The sequence below is a fragment of the Loa loa genome (genome assembly GCF_000183805.2).
Source record: "Loa loa unplaced genomic scaffold supercont3.459, whole genome shotgun sequence".
Classification (NCBI taxonomy): Eukaryota; Metazoa; Nematoda; class Chromadorea; order Rhabditida; family Onchocercidae; genus Loa; species Loa loa.
In genome coordinates, this window is record NW_018108639.1 from 5,122 (window position 1) to 18,066 (window position 12,945).

Genomic DNA, 12,945 nt, shown 5'->3' on the forward strand with positions numbered 1-12,945 from the left:
TATATATATTTTTTTTGTAAAACGTACAACTTGTGAACGAGAAATAGCTGGTTGTGATAATAAATGCTGCATAACAGACTGGCCCTGTTGTGGCGTACTGGATGTAACGCCCGCGGTAAGTGAACGAGGCATGCGGGTAGCATGGACGATTTGTTGTGGCTGCTGCTGGATCTGATGGTGCGGATGGTTCTGCATCACATGTTGTGCAGCGACTGTCGTAGGCTGAGCGGTGTTAACTGTTTGTCCATTCCCTACAGGATGTGCGACTAACTGCGACTGCGAAACTTGCACTTGCGACAAATTCTGGTTGCTCCCCGATGGTTGCGTTTGTGGTCGACAAAAATTTGGCACTACAGCTATAACTGTTCCTGCACTAGTTTGAACATGCTGCACTTGAGCCTGCACAAACCATTGTCCGTTAACAGCTTGCACACAGCCGGGAGGATGCTGCTGAGGTTGAACAACCGCTCCTGAATACGCATCAAACTTGGAAAAAAAGTTTAGGAATGGAACTACTTTGGAAAGAGAACTTATGCTCATGACACCAACTGCTAACACATTTGGAAAGATGAAACTAGTCAAGATCTGTGAGATTTAAATTGGTGGAAAAAAAGATTGGTACACTACAAAAGAGAAAATCCAGTTTCCACTGAAATTATAAACCAAATACATACTTTTCTCCCTTTGTTCGAGTTGTACAAAGGATGCGAAATCTCCATTTTGATGGAGACCTGAAACGGATGGTTGGGTAAACTGTAATTCTGCTGGTTTAGTAATTGGAGAGCTGGAGGGTATTGACAGGACGCTCAAATCTGGATTTAGTTCATATTCGACACTAGTAAGCTCGGATGACTGGACCTGTGGTGGAGGCTGCAAAATGGGCTGCGACGGACCAGGAGGTACTGAAGGGATACGGCTATTACTTAAAGTGATGAAAGTTTGTTGCTCCGTAGACACTGGGGACAGTTTCGGTGGAGGCTCGGAAGGGTAAGGTTCGCGGGTCGGGATATGGCTCAGTGGCGATGGACAGGACCGCGTCGACACAGTAAGACCAAAATCGGCTGTTCCACTTGTAGGAGGACTATTACATTTCAATGTTTCATCTTCTAGGCCCAGTTGCAGCCATTCATCTTCATAATGCCTGTAAAATGAATGTCGTCTGACATGAGGAATGTACCTAAAAGAATCATTTAATATTAGCATCAAGAATGAATGCAAAACTATCATTCTCCTAGAAATAGTGAAGTTTATCTAAGACAATTCGACGATATATATTTATCTCAGATAAGAAAACAGGCAATAGCTAAACTCGTTAATTGAAAAAAAGCATTCCAAAGTTGAACATTTCATGACATACATCGTGCTGCTAATAAATACTTTGCGGATGAACATTTCGTCCGCAATATACAAAATCATAAATCCAAAAAATCCGACTATAATTACGGAAAAGCAACTCACTCAGAAAGATCATCAAAAGGACGAAACCCGCTCGAAGACATCATATTCCTATGAATAGCGTAATGAATCACTCTTTTCTTCACACATTTTCACTAAAGAAAATGAGTATTAAAAACAGTGGTAATGAAGTTAATTTCCACAACGATCCGTCGAGGCGAAAAAGGTCAAGTCATCGAAAATTCAAGTAATGTGAGTTCCTGAAAATTAATTGGACTATAAGAAGACTATCTTATTGTCGATTTCTTTCTTGACATTGCAGTTCCGAAGACCCTAAAACACATTGTCCACCACGGTACGTAATTCATTACTGCAGTATGAAGATCAAAAAATCTGCTCAGTAAAAAGGAGACGCTAATGATTTCCATTAAAATTAGAGAGTTCGATGTTAGGCAATTGTTTTGGGGGAATTTCAACTAATTATAGAACACTAGTATCTAAATAGCGACAAAATGCAAGGGAACACTAAAAACATATCAATCACATTGAAAGGGTGGTAAACACAGAGATACTTATTTGAACGAAAAAGGGACACGACAAACCACTAAGGCATGAGGAAGATTACAGTTTTCAGTAACGCTCTCAATCAGGTAAATGCAGATTACTTACAATGAATATGATTCGCTTTCTTAGAATCCAGTACAGAAAAAATTGGGGGAGATAGATGCTAACATCAGCCTATCGCATCACAATAAGTCGAAGCTACCAAACATTTGTGCTCCGACAGTAGGGAGTATCAATGACAGTGTTCCGACAGTTCCGACATATGCTCATTCTTAATTCCTGGTTGTTAAATTCACTCGACAAAAAAACCTAAAAAAGAAAATGACTCGACGTGATCCTCCGTTATCACATCATTTATGTCCCTTTTGAACCTTCCCCTCCCTCATGCTGTTCATCTCACAAGCACCAACCGCATAGTAGCGCAAGAGATTGTATGATTTTTATTATACTGGAGATTTTGAAATATTTTGAAAAATCTCCACCAACCGCTTCGAAATATAGAATATATTCTAACAAGTTTTGCAAAAATTATACTCACTGTTTACCTTTATTATTTACTCCACAAATCTTAGGGATCTCCGCAGATCCCCATCACTTTCGATGTAAACCGAAAAAATTTCAGTCCCACAATACATTCGAAGATTTCGACGTTGCTTTAAGAAATGCATTCATCAACGTAAACTTCTGCTGAAGACAGAGTGGCAAACAATTAAATGATTGTTTTAGCGCGGATCGTATGCATTTCTTTGGACAAATGACAGTTCATAAAAGCGGAATATTAATTCAAAAAGTTACATTTCAAAGTGAAAAAATATATTCCAACATTTCGCTCAATGTTTCTAGAATGCCATTTGTTTTAAATAAGCAGTAATTAATTAAGAGAAGAGGTTTACTTAGATAGTACAAAATTATGTGTCCCGAACAGTGCACCAAGGAATTCACTATCTCAGCGTTCCACATATGCGACATGATAAATTAAGGCATTTATTCTTAACTGCATCTACATAAAGACTTCGAAAACGATATCCAGAATACCTGAAAAAATATTCCGCACAAATCATCATCATGTACTCCATCCCGTGTGAACTTCATTTACAGCAAGGGACAAAGTTATGATTCCGTTTCACAGTTATACACATCAGAGACAACCTAAATGTTAATATAGGATGAAACATAAGGCAGGTTAGATAAGAGCTGATGGTAAGCAACAACTGTTGAACAATCAAGCTGTGCATCAGCAACGAAGCGTCCAGAAATACTAGTTAATAGGGAGAAGTGTACATATCAGTGAATGCATTAGATCTGTCAACCGCAAGCTGAAAGGTCACAGTGCACCTGTCTGTTCGAGCACAGGGAAACCAGGGAGTAGTGACACATGGAAAATAACAACTACTCTGCTAATGGAGAGCCTGGACAACAGTCACAAAACTATCCCTTTAATTAACCGAAATCTTGTTAACATCCAAACGACGCAACGCGTTCGTGACGCGCATCGAGACACTTTCTGGCATGTCGCCAAGCAACCAACCTCACTCAATCGCTCCCACTCTGTCCACTCTATTCAAATCATATGTAAATCTTGTGTATTGCAGCACTGCGCTTGACAATTATGAGCGGCCGTATGTGCTTGCCACTGTACATGCCATCAATTAATTAATGGTTCCAGTAATGAGATGTGTTCGGCAACCTAGTTTGATGCATAAAATTAGCTCCTTGACGAGACCTCATCAGTACACACTAGCCAGTTCGAAATGGTCCTATTTTGTCATGTGTCCAGCCGTTGAAACCTGAATAGGAACACGTTAAGTGGGACAATCTACAAGCCAGAGTGATAAGACCTGTGTGCAGCAGCATCCTCATGTGTCACGATGGAAGAATGACCGCTTAGAATAAAAAATTGGTACATCTGCATGGTCGACCTTAAATAAACAAGTTCCTAACGCGAGGCTATCGGAAAACCTGACGAATTTTATAGCACGTTAGAACAATCAAAGTATGTGTATCACAAATTTCTATCATAAATGTTATCTTATTTGGATCGTTTTTCCCATAAGCGATTCATTACACAAAAATTAAAATTATTTTTCCAACGTACTATGCTTATGCACATTAATGGATATATTGTAAAAGTATCTAATATGATAACCACGCCTATATCCAATGGCACATGTTTAGCCTTCTGTTAAACATCGCGTCCCTTTGTCTAGGAATTAATCTTTTATGTAATGTATTAGTTTTGTAAACCACAACCATATTTTTTAATCAGTTTTTTATTCAGGCTCCGATGATCGACGGTCTCCTCAATTTCCGTTCCAATTGTCTTCAATCATCTCCAGTTCAACACAAAACTTTCCCCTAATAACGAACTCATTCATAACTATTTTTGTAATTTCTGCATTTCTTAATAAACTGTTACCGTCATCAATAAACCTTTATTAACCACCTTGCATCTGTGTCAGCCAACAGAAACTTCATCATCAGTCTCTTCAAAATAGATATTTCTTCACGACAGCGGTAGGATTTAAAGACGGACATAACAATGGAGTGATAACGCTGAATATCCGTGTTCCAATATTTTTGAATAACTTTCCGGAAGTTCCTTCCACTTAGTTCCACCGTAATGTACTGCTCAACTATACCAGCACAAGAACTTATATTCTGGGGGACTACCATGTTGATCCGGAAATAGTGATGTAAATTCCAAATATTTCAACTTTAATTTCCACACACTCTTCCAAACTTCCTAACAATCTTGTGGATGGCAGTCAGTTGCCTGTTGCGTTACATAGTTGAAAACTGCTCACAGGCTTTTGATTGAGCACAGAAGTATCTAAGACGAAAACGTAAATGTCGTCAGTTTGCATCGTCACAAGCTGTACCGACATGGTACAACGTCTACAAATGATAAAACTGCTATACTTCTCACTACGCTGCTGCTTCTCACGAAATAGCATTTTAGCATCCAGACGATTTATCCTACGAAGTCGCAGGTAATCCTAGATTTAATACATAAAATAAGCACCGATGAAAATAAAGTAAGTTTCCACAAAGTATTCACTTCCAATATATTTTTAAGAAATGAAATGTTTTGCAATGACATAAGCTTTGTGTGCTGGATAAAGATAAAATATGACTCCAGAATCAACCTGATTAAAAATATTTCCTTTCTGCTATGCCTGCTTTGCACTCCTTTTTTATTCTTGATTTTATCAATACTTCCACAATGTGATGTCACAGAAAATAATCTATATGTACCTGAAAGAATCTACACATATTTCTTTTTACAAGTACATTTTAACTGATAAATGGAACCAAATGTCCAATGTCAAAAGTGATACTGCAAGGCCTAATTTATACAAATCTAAGTGCGGGTCTACGGGTTCATTGTGTTTTATGCCATCATAAATCAAAATAAACGAGAAAAAAGGTTCCCGTTAAGGACTGCGAAGCAAAAATAGACAGACAGCTGCCGAAACATTCATGTGCAACATATATTATGCATAACATACAAATTAAATGGGAATTCCATTAAAATCAGTTTGAAAACATATGAGAAAAAATCCAGAGAAAGTATCAAATACTTCTATTCCTTGGAAAAGTACTTGCTTTCAATGGCAAAAAGCTGCAAACAATTGTGTGAAGAAATAATGAAATGAAAGGAAATCGGTCTGCTATATGGGGGTAGGCGTTGTTGCTGTATCTGCATCGCCTACAAATTCTACATATGTAAACGGGAAAGTACCTTTCTTACCATTCAAGATCCCTTCGCAAATACCGGACGGATGTAGCTTGGTTACTCTCAGCAAATCACCTTTCTACAACGAGGACTAGTTGAACTCACAAATATCGATTTCATTTAAAATATAAGTTTCAAAATTTAACGGAGAAAATGGAACTTATTACATTTGAGGTAGATTTCCTGCAATACTGTACAAAAAGGGTATCGGTGGCCGTGCGAATACCAAGAATGGCAACGAAAAGAGTTACCAAAAAAAGTTTATTTTATCCTAACAGTTAAAGTATTTCGCCCAACCACTTCTGACAAAGTTATTAATAATTTCAGGGGAAAAAGGAATTAAAGTATTTCGCCCAATCACTTCTGACAAAGTTATTAGTAATTTTAGGGGAAAAAGGAACCTTCAGACGTAGCGCTTCCGTATCGTATACATTTGGTCGTCTATCTAAGATAACACGTGCCAGTGTCGGTATATGTGGCTGTAATGAAACATGTTCATGCGAACCACTGACGTCAATGATCACAATTCTTACATTTGTATAATATTTATACGAAGTAAAGCTTCAAATAAATTTTGGTTGCGCACTAACCGTTTCAGAAAGTTGTGTACTGTTCAACATATCATCATTGATATCACTAAGAACAGATGCACCGCTTAAACGATTTTCTGATGAAACCGAAGAATCAGGACTGTCTCTTTGCATTAGAACTTCATTGAATTGTGCCTGGAAGTAGAAAACATTAAGGATGGCCAAACATTACTTGCATAATGGAAGTTGAAATTGCATATAAAAAAATCGACATACTACCGAAGCAACTTATACGTAAAAACGCAACTGTAAGTCTCACCAAGTAATTTCCTGGCACAAGACCAACATTACCCAAAGCATTACGAGCTTCCCACCATTCTTCCTGTGGTTTTTCAATTATATCAAGAATTTCATTTTTCTCAAACGAGAGATCCGTTGGTTCTTGTCCTTCAAATGAGTATAAAGCAATCATCTGAAATAACTGCACATGAAAGAGAAAAGAGAACGGAATTACATAATAGGACGAAGCAAGGAAAACATATTTCAATTCTGCCCACTCATTATATATTCTTTATCCATTACAACTCGCTACAACTTTGAGCAAAATCCAGAAAAAGTTCATATGCTAGCCAAAAAAAAGAGAGGAAAGCAGGATAAAATCATACGCAGTACGGATAAGTAATAATAGTACTAAAGGAATTTTATTCAAAACTTGACCTGACAACAAAAACCGCAAGAAAAAAAAACGAAGGATATAACAAATGAAAAAAAGGAAGAAACGTACCCTGTTAATTGCGGCTTTTCTGAGTGGACATACTAAACTTACATTTGCCAAAATCCTCATTTTGAAATGGTTGAGCAAAGCAGGAATGTCAAGAAAGTACTGGTCAGCTATCTGGAGTGCCATTACAAATTGTTAACAATATAAAAAACCCAATTTTGAGAAAATTTAGGAATTATTAAGGAAAATTTTAGGAGAGACCCAATTTACGGATTATTTTAATAAGATCTATAATTTTTCGAGCGGATTGTCTACTTACTCTCACATTTGTTTTGCCATTATCCGATTCAACGGGCTCAATGAGATAATGTCGAACCTGCTGATCACCAGACAGTTCTTCTCTACAACAATGAAATCTGTATAACATTATGGACTGAAGTGAGAGTAGAATTTCGACCAGGTGACTGAAAAAGTATTTAAAATGAATGGAAAGTTCCATACTCAGCCAAGTAAAAATAAATTACATTATTTTACTACCTGACGCTTAAGGCATAGCTTCCGGGAGTAGTAGAATCTCGGATAAGGAATGTACCCAGATCAGAATTGGGCTGACATAGTAGCCGTGTTGCTTCTTCTCGATCAACGTGGAAATAGAAATTCTTCCAGGAGTAAGGATCAAATGAGGATGACGACGACTCTCTCATCCCTGAAATACTCACCACCACTTTCCCGTCTTTCCCGCCTATCACACACCTTTCGGTGAAATTGACGGCCCGTAACTGGAGACATTATGCAAATTAGTGTGGGCACTGTGGATTGTTCAAGCTTGTTCAGTTCGTGTGAGTTCTCGGAGTTTCAATCAGGATGGAGTATATTCAAATAGAAAGCTTAGAATGTGGACCGGGTGGCAATTCAATGAATTTCGTAACGGCATATGAAGGATGTAGCTGCATGGGATCATGCACAGCAATTACCGGCTGCACCTGTCTTCTCTACAAACAAGCAAGTCTTATTCACTTTACTATATTATTATAGCGGTACATCTGTCCTCCACGTTCTTTGTCTGAATTTGCGAACTCTTTTACCAGTTATTCTTGAAATCTTAGAAGTTATTGGAATTTAACTGAACCCATTTCTAATACTTTAAAAAATCTGAAGAAAAAAAAGTACTTTATTTTTACTTCACACTTTAATCTTCCCATATGCAGCTCATCTCGCTTCAACTAAAAAAAAAAAAAAAAAACCAATTAACATTCGGCATGTATTCTTACGTCTTGTTTAAGAATTACATTGGATGATTGATTTACTGCAAAGTTTTCAGGATATATTTATGGATCAGAATTCCATTAAAAATGTCGACAACAGTTTGCCAATTCTGGAGTGTTCTGCTGAATGTTCTTGCTCGCTCTTTCCACATAAGTGTAAAAACAGATGCGTGCAGTTGGGCCCTTCACTTCCTCTCAAGGCTAACCTTTTTGTTACAGATCCCAAGAAATTTCCACCATTTGTTGAAATAAAGTTTTGCTTAATTTCAGGTTTTTGATGCTGGTGAAAAAGGTTATGGTTTGCATTGTAAAGAGCTGATAAAAAAGGTCGCTTCGTTATTGAATATATTGGAGAAGTAATTGGATCTGACGAAGTGGAGAAGCGCCAATCCGACACAAATTATGTTCTCACGATTAAAGAAGTCTTCCGAGGTGGTTGGTTTCCTATTATGATGACCCAATAATTTCTCGTAAAAACTTCTTTGCTTGTTTGCCAGCCTTTCTACTCGTCCTTGCGCTCTACTGTTGATGTTAATTGTTCTAATTTAAAAGGAAAAGAAAAGACTTCAGCTTCGGTTTTCTCCTTTTCTCATGAATTTATCCTCGACATTCTTGCGGTTGTTTCTCTTAACAACTACTCCATTTATTTTAATAATAAGACTGACTCGTTGTATTAATTAATGAATGAATTTAGATCACACTGAAGTAACGCATATTGATCCATCTCTGCGTGGGAATCAGTCACGATTTATAAATCACGGCTGTAATCCTAACTTGATAATGATCCTTGTGAGATACGGTACTCCGCAGATACACGTTGGACTATTTGCGCTTCGTGATATACCTGCTTATGAAGAGCTGACCTACGATTATGGTGCCAATACCTCGGAATTTTGTCTGAAGAAATGTTTGTGTGGCAGTACGAGTTGCCGGTTGTTTCTTCCTGCTTCTGTTTCATAGCATATCACCTGTTTCGTCATGCATCATTTCCTTCAGTAATTAGTTTTTAAATTCACCCACTTTCACTTGATATCGATCACCATTAAATAAATTGTAGCATAATTAGGATTACGCAGCTTCATTTCAAGTTTAATTGCGCTTTTGTTATGTTTCAAAACAGTGGGAAGTTTCTTTTCTGCACACAGTGATGGGTGGTTCTTATCGAAAGCACCACCAGAGAAGTATAAAAGTTATGGAGATGGGTTAAAAAATTAGAGTAATATTTTAGAATTTTTAATCTTTATTTTTACCATCCATATTGATTGCGTTTGTGTGACACAAAGATTAAGAGAGTTGGGATTGATGACATTTACCAAAATGCAGCACCTCGAATTTTGATTTATTTCATTAAAAAAAGAACATGTTTCCCCGTTATTGGACTTTTTATTTGTTTTCAATGTATTTTATTCAAAAAATATTTTTGAAACAGAACGAAATGATTTCATACTGTTAATCAGTTTCTCACTACAATTTTTGCACAAGCGAATGGCATGTTTGTCAGCTGTCATATTTATAAAGCGCCAAATTGTGTCTTCAGATTTATGATTTTATAAACGCTGACAGAAACAGGTCGCAGGAGAGCTGCAATAAAATTCAGTCCTCCGGAAGTCCGCAATACGTGAAAGCATATATTGCCGAACTTTTCATGGGGATACCTATTAGTTTCTAATGGGTTTTTTTTGTGGTGAGTAATGATGGCTAGCTAGGTTCTCGAGTTCCAAAATTAGGATACTTAGTTTTCGATTTCCAAAATCAAGATGCTGAGTTCTCAAATTTATATGAGCTTGCAAAGAAAAGTCACAACTGCAGTTAGCATGAGAAACACATTTAATCAGTGAAGCAATCCTAAAATTCTGTCTGTCTTTTTTTGAATTAGTTCTTCAGCTCATTACCAATGTTACCGTTGTTTGGAATTTGTTATTCTCCCTGTGTCCTTGATCAGGAAAGAAAAAAGGCAGTAACAAAGTGGAAAAAACCGCGTGGGGCAGTTGGAAGGCACGGGAATTACAAAAAGTCACGATAACGGACAACATAGTTTGAGCACTGATCTTTGTAATGCAATACATTGTAACCTATAATCCGTACAATGTGTTGTATAGTCCAGTTTTTGCCCACAAAACGTCGTAGAATTTAATACTGACAACGGAACTTTACCAATCAATATAAGCAATTTTTCAATTTGAATAAAGAAATTGAAAATATGCTTGCAAGAAGGAAATTTCAAGCTGAAAAACAACCTGTTAATTTTATGATTCGTATAGAATGAGATGTATGGTTGGGGGGACTCATTTAACGTGATAAAAAGAAATGCGAAAAATATGTTAATTAGTACAAATGTGGGACGAAGATTATTCGGTAGAAAATTATAGCCCTTCTCTCATCAACTATTTTTTTCTACAACTAACTGCGCGAGAAATAATGATGATATCAACTTGCAGTGACTACGCCTGACACCCAGAAATTAGCTTTTTAGAAGCCCATCCTATATAAATGCTGCAACAGTGGACTTACCAAATTATAAATTCCAGCGCAGGAGTCCTCGTATTTAGTCCTTCCGTTGATTTCATTTACTAACATAAAGAATTTTTCAAGTAATGATTTGCTACAAGTTTCAAATGTCTATCTAGCATAAAATCTTGAGGAGTTTTTAAAAATTCAACTTCAGTTTTCCGAAAAAATATGAGAAGCCTGCTACATTGCTGTACGGTATACAACAGTGGTATTCGCTGGGTTTTTGAACAGTTTCAGAGAAAAGTGATGTAATATGAAAATTCGAATTATTCGAATGCTGATCTGAAATGTCGGAGTTATGAGAAGGTGAAAAGAAATAAAAGCTTTGCCTTACACAGATAATTGTTTCAGTAGCATCAACAATGAAGTTCTTGATGAAATTGTTCGTAGTTTTACTGGTCACTGTGGACATAATCATGGGTGAAGCGAAATTAGAAACGATCTCCGCTGCACCACTCTCTTCATCGACATCCGTTTTGAATGTGAATGCTCCACCAATACCTGTTGAAATTACTCCCATACCTGCTGATGACTTTAGTCCAAGATTTGATGGTTTGAATTCAAAGATTCTACCTTGATATGCTTTAAAATCATTTTTATATCGAAAAAAAATAGTTTTTAATTCTATGGGAATGTCTGTGAAGTCTATTTTATATGGCATTTTAGCGATCATTCCCTTAATTTCACAAGAACGGTGCGTGCTTCAATTTCAGTAGTACCTTTTATATCGTTTTCCAGTTTGTATGAAATTAAATTTCTCCTATCGCAGGGACTTGTCATGTTGGGAGTGCCATCGGGGTTCCTTACAAATATTTTTAACTTTCATACCCGTATGTAGCTCCACTCTTTTTTTCTATCTTAACTCATGTTTCACGCAGACAAATTTATTTCTATATTGCAGATCATAGATCATATTGTTCTTCGGAACAAGAAGTTTGGGGAAAGTAATGCGAAGGAGCAAAAGAGACCTTCTATTTATAATAAACTAATAATATGCAATGGTGCTGGGATCCATGACTTCCAATTATGCAAATTTTAGCAATCAGATCTGTCACTTATTATTATTGTAGATTATGTCAATCCAAGTTCCTTTTGTTCAGAATTTAGACGTATCGATACAAACGGTGATCAGAAAATTACCTTTGCGGAATTCATATTAGCCGACCGGCCATATATTGAAGATAAATCGCGATTGTATCACAAGCAAGATTTAAATGGTATTTGTTTCTGAAATATCTCTACCCGAGATTTTTTCCTTTCTGGTTGAAGAATGAAAAAATTTGAAGGTTCTTTCCCATGAAAATTCTTTCCGTTGAAGCGAATCTTACATCAGAAAGACTACTGTTGATATTGCCTACTACTCTTAAGTTTTAATTATCCGAATGTAAAATAATTCACTTTAATATCGATATCATTTCTTATTTGGCTGGATCTCAGGTGATGGTGTTGTGAGCAAAAATGAATTCGTCTCGTATTATCGGAAAAAAGAAGAGGAGCGTCGATTGAGAGAACAACAAGCGGAAAATTTTTTCAAACATTTGGTGGGTTTTGCAAAAAAATTTCTTTTGATATTGAAAACACTATTTTGATGATTAATTATATGATTTGTGCAAAATATCGAAATTAAGCATAATAAATCCAATTTTTCTTTCATTTAAGAAAATAATGGATGAATCGAACGTCTTTGCAGGAAGTGCCGTTCACTCAACCGTTCGGTTTTGGATTCCCGCAGAATCCATTTTTCCCATCAAATAGTCGGCCTATTAAAGATACGGTGCACAATGCTTCTTCGCTCGCAGTGCCATCAGCTAAAGAAATCAGGAATGGGACTTTGCAGTTTTCATATCGATAATTTGTTTGTAAAATTTACTTCCGATTTATTATATTGTTGTGCATTATTATGACATTGTTTCCTTGTAGTTATTCAATGTTCGATTAATTCATTTATAAAGACCATTGACTTTCAGTCCTTGCTTTTTCTTTTAACTAATCTTCTAGTTCCTCAATTTTTACACGAAAGATATATATTCTTTTGGATGGAAAATATCAATTTTTATTACAGATAAGATGACAAGGTAATTTTCCCTGAGACGGTGATTCCATTCCATAGCTTATGTCTGTCGTTATAAATTAGCAGTGCTCATGACAAACTCAGAAAGTATTTGAAAGTTGTAATTTATAATAAAATGAAGTTATCTTGAAAAGTTAACATTAACCGAAGGT

The 12,945-nt window shown here is 36.5% G+C and overlaps 4 protein-coding genes across 4 annotated transcripts in view; 2 read left to right on the forward strand and 2 right to left on the reverse strand.

Moving 5' to 3' along the window:
• Nucleotides 1-1,789, reverse strand: part of LOAG_18709 (hypothetical protein) — a gene marked incomplete at its 3' end in the record, with an annotated part of 6,857 nt that extends 5,068 nt beyond the window's left edge. Inside the window, exons 1-3 of the mRNA XM_020451372.1 lie at nt 1,459-1,789; nt 675-1,141; nt 28-470 (exon numbers count right to left, since the gene is read on the reverse strand). Of these exons, the coding sequence (XP_020304846.1) occupies nt 28-470; nt 675-1,141; nt 1,459-1,502 (954 nt within the window). The 5' untranslated portion in view covers nt 1,503-1,789. The remainder of the gene's footprint in view (nt 1-27; nt 471-674; nt 1,142-1,458) is intronic.
• Nucleotides 1,790-5,068: 3,279 nt separating this feature from the next.
• LOAG_08271 (variant SH3 domain-containing protein) lies at nt 5,069-7,706 on the reverse strand. The gene is made up of 7 exons (XM_003143803.2): nt 7,484-7,706; nt 7,266-7,347; nt 7,010-7,120; nt 6,545-6,697; nt 6,286-6,420; nt 6,097-6,174; nt 5,069-5,774 (listed from the first exon to the last, which is right to left on the reverse strand). Exons 1-7 carry the CDS (start codon nt 7,648-7,650, stop codon nt 5,631-5,633), a joined length of 870 nt encoding a protein of 289 aa, XP_003143851.1. The 5' UTR covers nt 7,651-7,706; the 3' UTR covers nt 5,069-5,630.
• A 174-nt stretch (nt 7,707-7,880) lies between these two features.
• Nucleotides 7,881-9,171, forward strand: LOAG_08272 (hypothetical protein; the record flags this gene model as incomplete). Its single annotated transcript, XM_020447658.1, has 4 exons — nt 7,881-8,000; nt 8,268-8,411; nt 8,482-8,509; nt 8,906-9,171. 4 exons carry the CDS (start codon nt 7,881-7,883, stop codon nt 9,169-9,171), a joined length of 558 nt encoding a protein of 185 aa, XP_020302135.1.
• Nucleotides 9,172-11,096: 1,925 nt separating this feature from the next.
• LOAG_08273 (hypothetical protein) lies at nt 11,097-12,574 on the forward strand (the record flags this gene model as incomplete). The annotated part of the gene is made up of 4 exons (XM_003143805.1): nt 11,097-11,274; nt 11,823-11,939; nt 12,160-12,263; nt 12,413-12,574. 4 exons carry the CDS (start codon nt 11,097-11,099, stop codon nt 12,572-12,574), a joined length of 561 nt encoding a protein of 186 aa, XP_003143853.1.
• Nucleotides 12,575-12,945: the final 371 nt, after the last annotated feature.